Raw genomic sequence first — 15788 nt, forward strand, 5'->3', positions numbered from 1 at the left:
TTCCATTTTAGACTACAAAGTTTGATTCTGTTTTGAAAAATGAAAATAAGCATTCCCTTAGCAAAGATTAAAATTTAAAATTCAAAATGAGAGAGGAAATCAGTCTTCCAAATTGAAGTGGAAAATAAACGTTCAGGATAGCTAATGTTGAGGCTGAGGGGGGTCTTGGCTTGTTTCCAAGGTGCCGCCTCATTAACTTGTTTAGGTGCCACATAAACTGCATAAATACATATCTTATGTTAACTGCATAAACTTATTCAGGGGGTAAAAAAAAAAAAAAAAAAAAACCAGCATAAACTACATTTTGTTACACATGGTAGAACCATCAGCAATGGTTAATGTTATATATATATATATATATATATGTATATATATATATATATATTTTTTTTTTTTTTTCTTGATCAAGCATTCCTGATTTATGTGTAATAGCGATGCTAAAAAAATTTGACAATTTGTTTTTTTGTTAAGTGAAAAATGAAACATAGTAGATGAGACTAGTAAGTATAAGTTCCAAACCCTTCTTAAAATAATGTGATTATTTTCTAGTTGATACAATATATTTGTTAAGCTATCTATATTGTTATTTGAAAGTGTTTTAAATTTTATAAATTCAAAAAAAAAGAAGAAGGTAATATAACACATTTTACATTTAATTATTATATAAGGTGATATATTTTGTAAATAATATAATGTGTAATTGAATTTTGTTTCTAGTACTTTTTATAAACGATTCATCCTCTATACTTCTTGAATGATCCAAAGAGGATACTCATATAAGTAAATCTATTACTTATGTTAAAAAAAAAAATACAATACTTTAATAACATAAGAAAAATGTAATTTTATCAAGAAATAGTAGACCGAAATAGTTAGAATGGATGGAATGGATCAAAGTGGACCGAAATGGACTGAAGTGGATCAAAATGGACCAAATTAGAACGAAATGCTATGCTATGTGGCTGGGAGACAATGACCACGCAATACCCAATCTTATCCAAAAAAGGAAAAACTAACGTTAATGAGCCCAAAGGGTTAAGGAAAGAGCATTATGGCTGTCTCTCCTTCATGTGCTTCTGCTACTCTGCCACACAACCTTCAACCCTGCAAAAACTTCCTTCCTTCTCACACTGCACCCATTATTTTTCATGCAAAATACCTTCTCTCCTCTCCAAAACCCAACACCACAACAACCAGCACCCACATCATATTAAGCCCCAACAAGCTCTTTGACCTTGCTGATTCTTGGAAATGGAGGACCCAAGTTTCCTTCTTTACTGGTTTTTTGACAAAAGGTAAGAATGCTGAAAGCCTCAAGGAGGAACTTTATGCAGCAATAGCCCCTCTTGATAGAGGTGCTGAGGCTACTCCTGAGGACCAACAACTTGTAGAACAGGTGGGAGCTTCATTTCAACCCCTTTGTGATTTTGCATTATTTCACTCTTCTATTCCACAGTTTTTATTTTTTGTGTGAAGTTTTATCTTTTATGGTACAAAAACTGAAAATTCATGTCCTATAGTCATGCCTGGTTGTGATGCCCATTGGGATTTTGAGTTTATCATTTATGGCATTCATGGCTGAATGTAGGATGAGTTAAAAAGTAAAATAGCTTGTCTTTTTTGCTTAAATACATGGTTGGTCCCAAAATTTTAGCCTATGATATGACATATGAGCAATCAAAAGTGATCAATTTTAGTCTTAGATGACGCTATCAAACTAAAAATTGACACGTTGTCACTCCATTAGACACATTAGTGACCAAATTTGATCGCTTTAAGTTTGTTAGAGACTAAAAGTGGTCACTTAAAGTTTGTCAGGAACTAAAAACAATCACTTTAATTTTGTTTCGGATTAAAAGCGATCACTTTAAATTTCAATGAAAATCACTCATAGGATCAAGAATAGGGACCAACCGTGTATATTGTGGCCTTTGAGTTTTTAAAGCTGACATCCAGTATCATGTAGATTACTCTGTTTGATTATATAGCACATGCTAATGCCACATTTAAAATAGAATTCAATATATTTTTTTAAATTATATTATTAATTTTTAAAATTTTGTCATGGCCGAATTCCATATGAAACGCAACTACTATATGATTTTCTTGGTTTCTCATTGGCGTTTTTAGGTCTTGGTACCTATTTTTTCAAGTGCACAGTCCATGCATTTCTCTAGTACACAACTATAGACTAAAACATTTGCAAGTTCAATATGTAACAAATCAAGAATATTTAATCACCATGTCTGGGTTTAGTATTTGAAGATTTCTTTTATGACATTTATGGAATTTTTTTTTTTGATCAGATTGCTCGTAAACTTGAGGCAGTGAATGAAGTAAAGGAGCCTCTCAAGTCTAATTTGCTCAATGGAAAATGGGAACTTCTATATACAACATCCCAATCTGTTTTGCAAACACAGGTGATTCTTTGTTAATGTCTCTTTCAGTTTTTTTGAAACTTGTTCTCTGTAAGAAAGGCATAATTTTTCTAATACAACATTATGGATTATGAACTACTTTCAAAGACTATTTATTCAATTATTCTCATGCTGACTACTTGGTTTTGATGCTTTGTTCCTTAATTGATGCATATTTACATATGAACACACACACACACACTCACACACACACAAAAATAGAGAATAACACCTATTGGTGTATTTTTGTTCTTTCTTGGAGAGGAAAAATTGGGGACTCCTAGACCCCTGCAAAAGTGAGAGCTTTGTGAATTGGGTACTACCTTTATATTTTCTATGTTATAAATTGGTCATGTATGAACCTTTTGTCCAAGTAACTGAGGAGAATCTTGTCTTGTCAGATATATAGGTCTCTTAAAACCTAGGATTTTGATAATTATAGCTGATTGCGCTTTAAGTTGTATAATTTTACTTTCATTTCTGCTTTTAGTGGTTCTCTTGTATCCTGTTTTGTTTTGTTACATCTAAATTTGTTATGTTTGAATTCTTTTTATACAATGAGTTATCATGTCTGTGGGGAATATGTGTAAATTTGGATTTGAAAACTTATTCTTAATTCGTATTTTTTCTTCTTTTATTCTCTTCTTATATATCATTCATCTCTATAGAATTATAACTCATTACTTATGAATTTATATGACAGAGACCAAAATATTTAAGGCCAAATGGGAAAATCTACCAGGCAATCAATGTGGATACTCTAAGGGCTCAAAATATGGAAACTTGGCCATTCTTTAATCAGGTATTGCTTCTTAGTAGCATCTGATTTACGTTGTTTGTTTGCATGCATATTTCTTTCAGTTTTCAGCTAATATCTAAACAGTTTTGCTGGGTGCTCAACTACCAGTGGAAGTTGGAACCTTATAGTTAGATGATAATTGATAAATTTTTAAAGAATGTAGTATGTGGCCCTGAATGGGCTGCCATTATTTTTTCTTAGTTTAGGCTGAAAATACAAAAAACAAAAAATATAACAAAAAAGGACCCCAAGCTACTAAGAGGCATTGGAAACAAGGCAAGAAACTAAATCTGATGGAGTACCCAGTTAAAAAGTTTGTGTTGCTTTGCTTTTGGAGCAACTATATGAGCTTCAATAACTGCAAACTTGCTTCCTTTATAACATTAGAAAGCAGTAGCTCTGATGTCCTGAAGCAGAGAAGAGATTACCCATGAAGTATGGTGTCCATTGATAGAATTTATTGGATATTTTCTATCAGTTTCAAGGATCACTTTAGACAGTCATATAGCCTTAACTAGCACCTCTTTTTGTCTAGTGATATGAGCTAGTGTTTGCATCCATCCATTTTTCTGAATACTCTCTTTAACCCAGAGAAGTGTTGTTTCTCCTATCTTCTCAATTCAGATGGAAGTCCCTAAGCATATACTGCATGACAAGCAAAGGTCCTTATATAATCTGGTAGCTGAGTTCTGATGCTCTGTAGTGTATTCTGCCTAATACTATTCCAGGTTTGATAAGATTAATAACTTGATCCATAGCACAACAACATCTGATAAGGCATGGCTCTCTTGCTTGTAGCTTTGGTAGATTGTGTGAACAGTAAACCTACTTTTCTAATTCTGGAAGTGATGATTGATACACAGGAATTTAGGTGGATCCATTTTACATTGAAACTTGCTTGGCAATCCTGTTCTATTTTGTCAAAGTCATGTCAAGATTGTGAGCTAACAGATTATTGATACTTCTCTTGAATTGGTCGATCAGTCATGAGGACTCTTTTCTTCAAAAAATAAGATTGTTAAGCAGGAGTACCGAGCCTGTTAACCATCACTTTTGGTATGATTTTGCACACAAAATTTCATAGGCTGATGAGCTGAAATTGACTGAATTCTGAAGGGAGTTGCACTTTGAAATTCCTTTGCCTGTTCTCCCCCATTTGGAAAACGTCTAGTGCAACACCAGTAATGTCTTATGAACTTGTAAAAGTGTGATTGAACATACACAAGCAGCCATCTGGGTTATGGTGCTTTTATAGCTCCTAATTAAAAGACTCAACTTTTGACTTCATCCTGCATAGGATGACTCTTCATGGGATTTGTGATAAAATTGGGTTAGAAACTCTGGTTCCTTCTTTTCTTTACCAAGTTTGAAGAATTAGGAGAGTCGCAAGCCAAGTCAAGAAAAGGACTTACTTTTCTTTCATTGTAGTCTTAATGACTAGTAGTTTGAAGCCTTAAGAAAAGAAACTGGTTTGTTTTGTTGGCATTCGGTTCTTTTGTCTTAAGTCAAGTTCGTTTAATCTTTCTATATGGTTAGGTTTAGTTTTTAGAATGTTGGCTACCTATGTAAAAAAAAAAAAGTGTTGTAAGATTCAGTCGTTGACATAATAGTTTGCTACAAGAGGGACATGTTCACTTGGAATCAAGTTTGACTGCTCCACAAAGCTCCCCTGAAGCTATTCTATCATGGGCAGAAGCTAAAAATATCACAAAAAGAATAAGAGCTATGGCAGCATGATTGAAAATATTGGTAGCTAAAATCTGAAATGGCTTAAATTGGATGATAAGAATTTGATCCAACCATGATTCAAAGAAGGCAGTCAAAAGTCTGATGGCAGTTGGTGGGTAGTGAAAAAAATCTGATTTGGACCCCAAATGGATAAGCAGCAGATTAATTTAGCCACAAATCACCGTGTGCATTTAAAAAAAAATTGTATATGAGATTTCTTAAACATAGATGTCAACATGTGCACAGCTACAACAGTACAACCTGTCCGGTACAAGACATCCAACACAATGTGACTAGTGGTACATGCCATCATGCCAACGTGCATAAATGTCAATACTTTTGATGCATCAACATTTTCTAAAATAGGAGTGTACTTAAAATAGGTTCTATGGCTTCTCATACTGCATTCTAGCCTAATAAACACCTCCCATTAAGCGTGCTCTGAGCAAATCACAGATCTCTAGGCAGAGGTTGTAATGTTAGGAATTATTATAATACTCACCTTAATTTTATGAGGAAGAGCTCCTGAAGTATCCTAAGATCCTAACTATATCAAGTTTCTTTTAGATTTGCCAACTAAGTTAACCGTGCAGTGTGCAGTAGCAAGTCAAAATATGCTGACTTTTGAGAGGAATCTATACAAATGAATGGTAATCATATTTTCTCTTGTGCTTTAGACCAATCTTTTATTATCATTTACAATTTATTCATATGCATATATGATCTTGTTTTTGAAAATTTCCATCTTCCAATCAAGAAATCTAGATGATTCTGTAGCCATTTTTTGGTGAATTGGGTTTAACACTGGATTACAGCAGCTTTATAATGGAGGCCTTCAGTAGCATAAGACTTGGTTTTGATAATTGTTTTGATGCTGTTTGGTCTTTGTCTTGACCTTTTAGTGCTTTTTCCCACATGCAGTATAGCTTTATCATTCTTCATAGCTCATGAGCTTAAGGTTAATCTGTTAATGTTTATGCAGGTCACGGCTAATTTAGTCCCCTTAAACTCAAGAAGGGTGGCTGTTAAATTTGATTTCTTCAGAATTGCTGGTCTGATACCTATTAAATCACCTGGAAGTGGTCGTGGTCAGTTGGAAATAACTTACTTGGATGAGGAGTTAAGGTAAGCAACACAAAACTATTGATTCTACAGTCCATGAGTGCCTAACTAATTCTTTTTCCAAGAATGTTAGTATAATGGTTACAATAAAACTAAACATTGTAATAAAAGTCTCGGCGTCTATCTCCATCCAAACATAACCCTAGGCCCTAGGCTTTGGCTCAAGATATGCATGTCTATACTTCAGATCTTACAAAGAGTGTCTGTTTTTGCAAATATCTTCAATGCTGTAAAAAATTCTGAATTAGTTACAAATAATTATGTCATGACAATGCATTTTTCGTGGTTCTTTACATTTTTTATAATTCACATGGACTATTTCTTCATGTGATACCAGATAATTACTAAAGGTTAAAACATTCTTGGCAATAATATTACTAAAGGTTAAAGAATGTTACTATCAACCTCTATTTGCTTCAGAAAATCTTATAAATTAAATTCCTAATGATTTCATGAATTTGAAATTCTGTTCAGCCCTTTACTTTTGCTAAATTCTAGTCTCTGTTTTTGCGGAATATCAAGAGGTGATAAAGGTAATTTGTTCATTATGAAAATGGTGGATCCATCTTATAGAGTTCCTCTTTGATACAGCTTTTGCAAAAGAATGATTGTTGAGTCACCTCTGGAGAGAGGGAATTGTAGGACTTAGAAGTTAGAGGTGTTGTGTTCATTTATATAGACGTGTAGCTAAGCTTAGTAAAAGCTGCTCATTCAGCATGTGAGAAAAGTAGCCAAGGGACGTTGGAATCCATTCAATTCAAGTGTTTGATAACCCGGCTTCATGTACAGGTCTCTAGTGTATGCTGTATTTATTGTCAACATCACCAAAAAAAGAAGAAGGAAGAATCAAATGTATACAGTAACAAATAGTTGAAAGTTGATACTGTTAAAATTATTGTATTCCAAATATGGAAAAAATAATCATATTATGGTACATACCAACCAACCTCTCTTGAGGTTTCATACTCTCCCAAACTTCGGATGAAATGACACTTCCCTTGATTATTTTATTCCTTGTTTGTTCTATTTCTTTGAACTTTCATTAAAGAAAGACTATTGACTAGCCTCTTTTTTTTTTTTTGAGAAACGACTAGCCTTTCTTGTTGTAGGAGAATTAATCAATGGACAAAGTTTGACTATAAACTTGATTGTTGTCTAAGGTTATAACTTCACTTAATATATTTTTATTGGATGTAAATTTTGACAAATCCATCATTGGATTACATTTTCTTCTTATATTCTCTATGCTTGAAAATTTTTCAAAAGACTAAAGATTAATAACTATGTCATCAATTAATTCTTTAAATTACAAGTTTTTGTAGTCTAAAATCTATATCTATGTATATATCTAAAAAAAAAATGTATATATCTAAAAGGTGAAGTGTAGTATTTATTGTTATTACGCTTCAGTTGAACCACATTAGCAACCATGTCATTATCTTTTTTGTTTTCAATTTTTTCAATTTATATTTTAAAACATTTTCTCATTTAAGGTAACTTAAAAACTCCATTATTTAAAAATTAAAATATCTTTTAACCATTATTTTTATTATTAATTTTCCAAAACTCTCCCTCCTTCTTACCTTTTCATTTCTCCACTATTTTCTACCTTAATATCATTCTCTCTCTACCCTTTTATCTCCTTTTATTTTGACTATTCTTATTCTTAACATCTTACTATAAATTTGACAATTTTTTTTCCCATTCTATGCATGGTTTTCTCACACAAAAAAAGTTACTTCTCTCTCTCTCTAAATTTTGGTAACAGAATCAATTGCAAGTTACAATTTAGTTTCAATGGATCAAGTGCAACTCCATCTAGATATTCAAGAATGGAAAATTGTCAGCATATTCAACATGAAGGATTTGATTGCTGAGTCCCACCCAATATTTTTACTTGGTTGATTTAGACTATAAAAGCAATTAGAAAGAGCTCTAATTGTAATATGATTAGTTATTTTAGAATATGGCTAAGATATGATTAATACTTCCTTGGGTCATAACAAATGCTACCCTTATGTTCCTCTCAATCACAAACTCACTCTCACCATTATGTGTTGCCACCATTGAAATCTACCGCCACTCCACCACCACCAAAATTAGTGGATTTCCACTTTAATAAGTTCAATCCTTTTTATTCAGGAAAGAAAAAAAAAACAGTTGAATCCTTCTCTTAAAGATTAATTATGAATTGAATTTGATTTCTAGGTTGATTATATTGACTGTGTAAATATACTTTAAAGCTTGGATTTGTGAGTTCTAGTTAACTTAATCGGTAAAATTCTTTGTCGTTGGGCAAGAAAATTTGGGGTTCAAATTTTACTTACACCAAAAACCAATTGGTGTCTTAACCTAATGGTAAAAAACAAATAAACAATGATTATGTAACAGACGTTATAGGTTAAAATTTTATCATATATATCAAAAAGCTTGAGCATATAAAATCCACTGATTGAACTTATTGTTCGGTCCTTCATCTTCCCCAAAGGGCCAAAAGCTAGGTAATAAGTTAGGTTGAAATGGGCTGATTGTTTAGTTGACTGTAAATTTATGGAATTGTTTGATTTTGCAGACTATAAAAGGGTTGGTGGCCACAGAAGTTGGAAGTTCAAAATTTCCAATGAAATGGGTTTAGATTTCATCAAGCACATAATAGCAACGCCACCGGTCAAGGATTCAGATCAGCAAATAAAAGGGCCCAGCATCAATCAACATTTATTTGTATATTTCCATTAAAATCATCGTAAGATATATATATATATTTTTTGAGAAGAATATATTCTTTTATTTAAAGTATGGCAAACCGTGTATAAATAAAAAGGTGGTATGGCTCTTCATATGGTGTGCCAGAAAGCCCCCTTTTCTCTTAAATTACAATTTTAGACCCCAAATGCCATAACTGCCAATTTTCAATTAATGGACTCAATTATTAGCATGGTAGTTAGCACCCAACTGAAATCACAAATAAACTATTGTTTAATGGGTCTTGTTAATGGGTGTTCTTAGAGTTTTTTTTTTTTTTTTTTTTTTTTGAGAAAACTTCTTAGAATATTTGTTAATGGACTATTTTATGAATATTTTATGCTACTTTTACGGAAAATATAAAAAGTTGTCAAAAAAATCAGTTATTTTTTTTCTCTTCTCATAAAAAGACTTATAAAAATATTTTTTAAACTAATGTTTTTATGACATACGTTAATTTTTCCCTTGTTTAATTATACATAAATAGTCAAAAGCATAATTAAAACAAAACCACAAAAAGATAAATGTTCGTTCAATAAATGAAAACCTTTGTAGAAACACCTACCAAGCTAAAAAGTAAAAACACTATGGGTGGTTTTCACCAAAAAGAAAATCCATAATAAAAGGTTTTTGCAGTATTTACACCCACACTCACACAACACCACTATACATGTCTACAAATTATTGTACACAAGCTCCCAACTTTTGCTAGCAATTGTAGACTCTTGCCTTATTCCTTTAATGTCATCATATTTGCAAATGATCGTTGTGTGTAGACCAAACCATTGGCCAATCCTAATTGTTAGAGTATAAAATGGCTGATTAAAGTCGACCTAAACAGAGAAGAGGGAGTCATTATTATATGCTATTACGGTTTATATAACAAATATCTCTCAAATCACCATCAAACCAGAGATACTGAAAAAGATTTAAAGATCGATTCTTGAGATTGATGAAGTTGTTGAAGCTATAATACAATCACAACAGAGTTATTGTATGAATCTTCAAAGTGGTCTTTAAAGTCACGAACATGAAGTTTGTGTAGTGGAATTTGAAGCAAAAGAGTCCAACCGGGTTGGAGCTATATGTGGTTATGTGAGTAAGTCACAACGGGAGGTAATATTAGATATTAGGGTTGTTGATGCCCACTTTGGTAGAAAAGCCCAATAGTAGAAAGAAGCCCAACAATATGGGAGAAAAAGAGTTAGTAAATTGAGAAGAAAATCATTAAGCCCGAATGGTGGGAACAATGGATCATAGGCCTAGAAAATAATAAATGGGCCTAAAAAAAAGAAAGCGGGCCTAAAGGAGCCTAGAGAAAGAAGTAGTAAACTCAGGGGCATTATGAGAAATAGAAAGCATGCAAGAATGGGCCAAAGAGGCCCGAAGTAATGAATTAAGTGAGTAAGGGGTTAATGGAAAACCCATAAACCCCAAAAGTAAAGGATATGGTAATTTGGGTCAGGGAAGCCCAAAAGACTTAGCAAAGGCTCATGGGAGTAAAGAATTGGAATGCGCTGAGGATGCCCAAGAATTGGGATGGGCCGGGGATGCCCAAAAGGATGAGATGGGCCAAGGGAGCCTGGAAGCAATGAAATGGTCCAAGAAAGCCCAAAAATAGCATGAATACTAGCCTAATGACAATACTGGGCCACTGGAATTAAGCATACAGCAGGCCCATAAGAGGTCCAGTAAGCACGGGTCAAACAATAGCATAGCAGGAATGACAGAATGGCACGGCAAAAGTGCTAGCAGATTTGCAAAAGAGGCAAAGAATGGATTGGAGAAGGAATAAGCCACAATCGAACAAGGCCCAGCCTAGGAAGGAAGTAAGACATAAAGAATGAAGGCTCAGGGAAACATTCACACCACAAGAGGTCAAGAACGAGCAGCAGAATGTACAGACAAGCCTTCAAATCATGGCAAACGCATGAGCAACATACAAGCCATGGACACACATGGAAGTGAAGCATGCATAAGGCTCAGACAACCTATACCCAGCCAATACAGGAGTGGTGGGCCATGGGTCAAAGGTAACAGAGAGTATGGTCTGGCGGTGGGGAGAAGGGGAGAGCCTATTCTGGGGTTCCCGCTTAAACTTTTTTGGGAGAAATGTCCTGTTTGGATGACATACCACCCAAAATGGGGAAATATGAGTTAGAATCACTAGGTGCATGCCATGAAGGATAGTGAGAGAGAATGCTCACCCTTATCCGGATGGGAATGCCACAGTAAGCAAGCAAACAAAATAAGACTCTTTGTCGAGTAATGAGATGTGGCATGGCCAATACAGGTAAGTGGTGGTGACTGGGTAGCTGATAGACCAGTGGGTGATCTGGAAGGACACCCACACTCAGACAAAAGTAGTTAAGGGGTAAAATAGTAAAAACCCTTCACTGCAGGCAGTATAAAAGGGCCCTCCACCGTGCACAAGAGGGGAGGGGGGAACAACAATGGAACAACAGGAAAGGAAAGAAAGAGTGAACATAACAGCCCCACAAGGGAACAAGAAAAAGTGATGCAGCGTAGGCGTGTAGAAGTAGAATCTATAACATACAATTACTACAACTCTTTCACGAAACCTAAGTTCTACAAGAACACTAGACTAGTAGGCAAAATAATAGAGAAAACCTCTCTAACAAGCTTTTATTAATCAACACATAACATCAATAATCAACCCCTCTATAAAAAGTATTTATAGGAATAGAATTTCTCCTACTCCTTTTAGGAAAAGAAATAATAAACCTACTTCTACTTGAGAAAGGAAAAAAAATTTAACTATGAAAAGAAAAACAATTAAAATCCTAATTCAACTAGAAAAAGAAAAACAATATGAAATATTAAAATATTTTATTCTTCCTTAACCAATCTGCATCATTCTCTTAAGGTTGGGGAAAACTCATCCTCGAGTTTTATGGCAACCTTCCATGATCAATTGGAACCCTGAATAATCCTCTCCATCCTATTCTTCTATGCAAGACAAGACAAATCAATATGCTACTTATCAATCTTTTCTCACTCATAATAAATCTTGATGTACGGATTTTTATTCTTGACTTCTTTTGCCACGGTGGGATATATGAAGCAAGTACTAAAAAAGAATCCATGCACACATCCAAAAACTTCATATTTCCTTCTCGACAAAGATTACTTAAAATCATTCGTTTACGCCTCTTGTTGACCTCTATCAATTCTTGTTCAATAAAATCCTCCCATAAGGGATCAATAACCTTTTGTTTTTGAATGTCAAAAGTCTCATCAACGATGTGAGTTATGGGCTCACCTCGTATGTATATGACTTTATTTTTATCAAGCTCAATCTTTTCTCCTTGACTAAAATCTTCAGGATAGTCATCATAAATTGGTGGAGAATCCCAATTTACTATACATACTCTTTCAACATATTCATTCTCCTTTTTGATATCATAGTCCTCCTCCTCGACATCAAAATACTCCTCCTCCTCCATATAACGTGGATTTGGATGGCAGTTTTGAGGTCGATTTTCAACGGTTAAGGTGGTGAGTTGCTTTGAAAGCGCATCAAACCACTCCTATGTTCGTTGAAAGAACGTCTTTGATTGTGCATCGCGTGCATCCTCATCGCGTTCATATACGTCATCTATGGCAACAAGTCTTCCCCCACATGCTCTTCTTTGTGCCATGGTAGGAACCTAGCCTTACTCTGATACCAACTGATGCAACGTAGGCGTGTAGAAGTAGAATCTGTAACACATAATTACTACAACTCTTCCACGAAACCTAAGTTCTACAAGAACACTAGGCTAGTAGACAAAATAATAGAGAAAACCTTTCTAACAAGCTTTTATTAATCAACACATAACAATAACAATCAACCCCTCTATAAAGATTATTTATAGGAATATAATTTCTCCTACTCCTTTTAGGAAAAGAAATAATAAGCCTACTTCTACTTGAGAAAGGAAAAACAATTTAACTAGGAAAAGAAAAACAATTAAAATCCTAATTCAACTAGAAAAAAGAAAACAACATAAAATATTAAAATATTTTATTCTTCCTTAACCAATCTGCATCAAAAAGAAAGAAAAATAGAGAAAGTAGGCAAGAGTGTGATAGCAGGCATGCACCAATAGGCTAATTCCTTCTCTCCCTCTAAAAACCTACCCTCTAGTAAGAATTAAGGATTTTGGGCATAAGCCATTTAGGCTCATTCTCTCAAAGTAGGTAATTTCTATGGCAGGATCTTCCTTTGAGGTTACCCACATTGAGAAATTGGTTCCCTTCTTGGTCTTAGCTCCGTAAGACAACCAAGCACAACAGACTAGCCATTTCCTCTTTCATTTCATTGATTAGGCATTGGTGTTATTTCTCCCTTATTATTATTATCTTATTTATATTGCATTTATATTACTGCATTGCTTTACCTTCTATTCCACTCAATATTTTCTGCTTTCTGGCTGACAATAAGCGTACTTCTTTTTAGGGATGGCAATGGGGCAGGGCGGGGCGGAAGGATGGGGTCTTTGTCCCCGCCCTGAATGGTTTTGTCTTACCCCATCCCTGCCCCGCCCCGCCTCGCATGACGGGGAAAACTTTCTCACCCCATCCATGCCCCTTGGGGCCCCGCGAAGCCTCGCCCCAACCTATAAAACTCCACTTTTTGTTAATTTGCCCTACAACTAGTACAATTTTTTTAATGAAACCTATTTCATTAATAAAAATATACTTGAAATTACAACTAAATTTATCCTATCAAATCAAATCAATTTTTAGAAAAAATTGAATAATATATCCGAGTGTTTAACAAGACAATCACAAAAAAAAAAAAAAAAAAAAAAAAAAAAAAAAAAAAACTCATAATATAACACATAACAAAATAAGGCCAAAGAACCACATTGGGTAGAATAAAATAAACTAATATTGATATGTTTATTTAAATAGTAGGGTTTTAGGATATGAAAAACTTACAATTATAACCCTTAGCAACGCAGGGCGGGATGGAGACGGGGAGGGGCGGGGCGAGGTGGGTCTAAAGTCTAAACCCATCCCCGCCCCGCCCTGTGGTGCGGGGCTAAAATCTTGCCCCATCCCCACCCCACCACCTTTGCGGGGCGGGGAAAACCCGCGTGGAGCGAAGTGGGGAGGGGCGGGTTTATTGTTGTTATATTATATCTGTCTACCATAACCCTTTTGTAACAATTTTCTCTGTCGTGGGAATGTCACCAAAGTTTTAGCAAAAGGGCCTCAATTTGCGCACAAGCTGGTTTGGGGTGTGTTGCAGCCAAGTTGGTCCTGACTCTCCTACCCAGAACCTTTGGGCCATAGCGTGACAGGAGACAGCCCAGCCCGTAGTTGCAAAAAGACCCACCACAAGGGTTAATCTCTACTATAAGAACTTCAATTGTACTTCGTGGATTTTTCCTTGAACTTCAATTATACTTAGTAAATTTTTATTTATTTATTTATAGAAATCATACTTCATGGATTTTGCCTTCAAGGTTGATGCTATACCCCCATTGAGTGATTTTTCATTGGATTTTCGCTTCATAAACATATTGTTGTGTTCCTTTTTTCTTTTTCTTTTTTTTGTTCCACACTTTTATTTTTGGCAATATTGTTTATGTGGCTTAATTAAACGAATTTATTCCTATTCATTCATAATTGGTTAATTAATTAATTTGGCTTAAATTAAGTGTAAAAGTAATCAACTGATGTCTAAATTCCTAACACACCTTATGTGCTATATCCTTCCATAACACAACAACCTTCCCTTTTTTTTTTGGCGAAAAGCACCTTTTAGTTTCTACATTTTCGGGCGATTCTTATTTTAGTTCCTACAATTTTTTCTTTTTATTAGATTGTGTAATTTATGCTTGTTGAGGAACACCCTGAAAAAAATTCCTAGAGCTGCCACTGAATAGAACAAGAATATGTTTCATGAGTGACACTAGAGATACTACAAATTTTATTATATATGTCTTACAAACTATCATCAATAACAAAAAAATAAAAATAAAACTTAATATTTATTTATTATGTTGTTAATAATATACCAATCATATTCATGTCACATTAATTTGTAAACATTTTGCAAATTAGCACAAATTATTAAATTTAAGACTCATGTCACCCAAAAGGTTAACAGGTCACATTGGTGGAGCAATCGGTTCAATCCTTCTTCTTTCTTTCTTTCTTTCTTTTATTTATTTTTTTTATAATATATATATATATATATATATGGCAATCGGTTCAATCCTAATCCTTCATGTCACCACTATCAGCCAAATAAAATCTAGAAGTAGGTAAATTAAGTAATTCTTTTTTGGTATAGAGTAAACCTCAATAGACAAATGAAGTTGATCAATAGTCCATATGGGAGGGATCCAAAATTGGATCTTTTCGTTGGACCAACCAGGTACATAGCTGCCAATTAGTGTGTGAGAGTGAGATATAGAGGGAGACAAAGACAAAGAGAGTTTACACCGAGCCCCAAAGTACTTAAGGGAAAACAGATTGTAAGGACAAGAAAAACTGGTCGTAGGTAAGGCAACAGAATATTCCTAAAAAAAATGTTAAAATTATTACCAATTTTACTATAAAAGGTTTATAAACTTATGTGATAATAAATTTGATGGGTGTCATTTCAGAAACATAATAAATAAATGTATGAATTGCGACTTGCGTTAATCTAATATTAACGAAGGAAAAAAAAAATCTGATGTACCTAGAAAAGCAATGGAAAGGGCAGTGGACATGTATAGTTTTTTCAATATGCTGTGGAGTGTGATTTTATGCGCGTCTAAAGACAAGGATGATTAAATCTTGGCCTCTTGGGAGTAACTGCTCCCAAAACTCCCAAAACAATTGTAGAACCCTCAATAGTCAATACTCAATAGTAAAGCAGGTGTAGAAAAGAAACACATATTTCATAATTTTAATGTTAAGGTTCAAATCACCTCCCCAACTATTGAGTTATCAAAATCTATATTTATATTAATATT

At 34.2% G+C, this 15788-nt stretch overlaps 1 protein-coding gene across 3 annotated transcripts; it reads left to right on the forward strand.

The window, feature by feature from the left end:
• The first annotated feature begins 977 nt into the window (after positions 1–977).
• On the forward strand, positions 978–8903 carry LOC115977450 (probable plastid-lipid-associated protein 4, chloroplastic). 3 transcript variants are annotated; one of them, XM_031099297.1, is made up of 5 exons: positions 986–1396; positions 2307–2420; positions 3121–3219; positions 5927–6069; positions 8639–8903. In XM_031099297.1, exons 1-5 carry the CDS (start codon positions 1052–1054, stop codon positions 8643–8645), a joined length of 708 nt encoding a protein of 235 aa, XP_030955157.1. In that variant the 5' UTR covers positions 986–1051; the 3' UTR covers positions 8646–8903. The 3 variants fall into 3 exon arrangements, with proteins under 3 accessions (XP_030955158.1, XP_030955157.1, XP_030955156.1); XM_031099296.1 differs by lacking the exon at positions 8639–8903 and adding an exon at positions 6580–7076 and having other exon boundaries at positions 989–1396; XM_031099298.1 differs by lacking the exons at positions 5927–6069; positions 8639–8903 and adding an exon at positions 3841–4795 and having other exon boundaries at positions 978–1396.
• Positions 8904–15788: the final 6885 nt, after the last annotated feature.

Source organism: Quercus lobata, chromosome 2, assembly GCF_001633185.2.
Source record: "Quercus lobata isolate SW786 chromosome 2, ValleyOak3.0 Primary Assembly, whole genome shotgun sequence".
Lineage (NCBI taxonomy): Eukaryota > Viridiplantae > Streptophyta > Magnoliopsida > Fagales > Fagaceae > Quercus > Quercus lobata.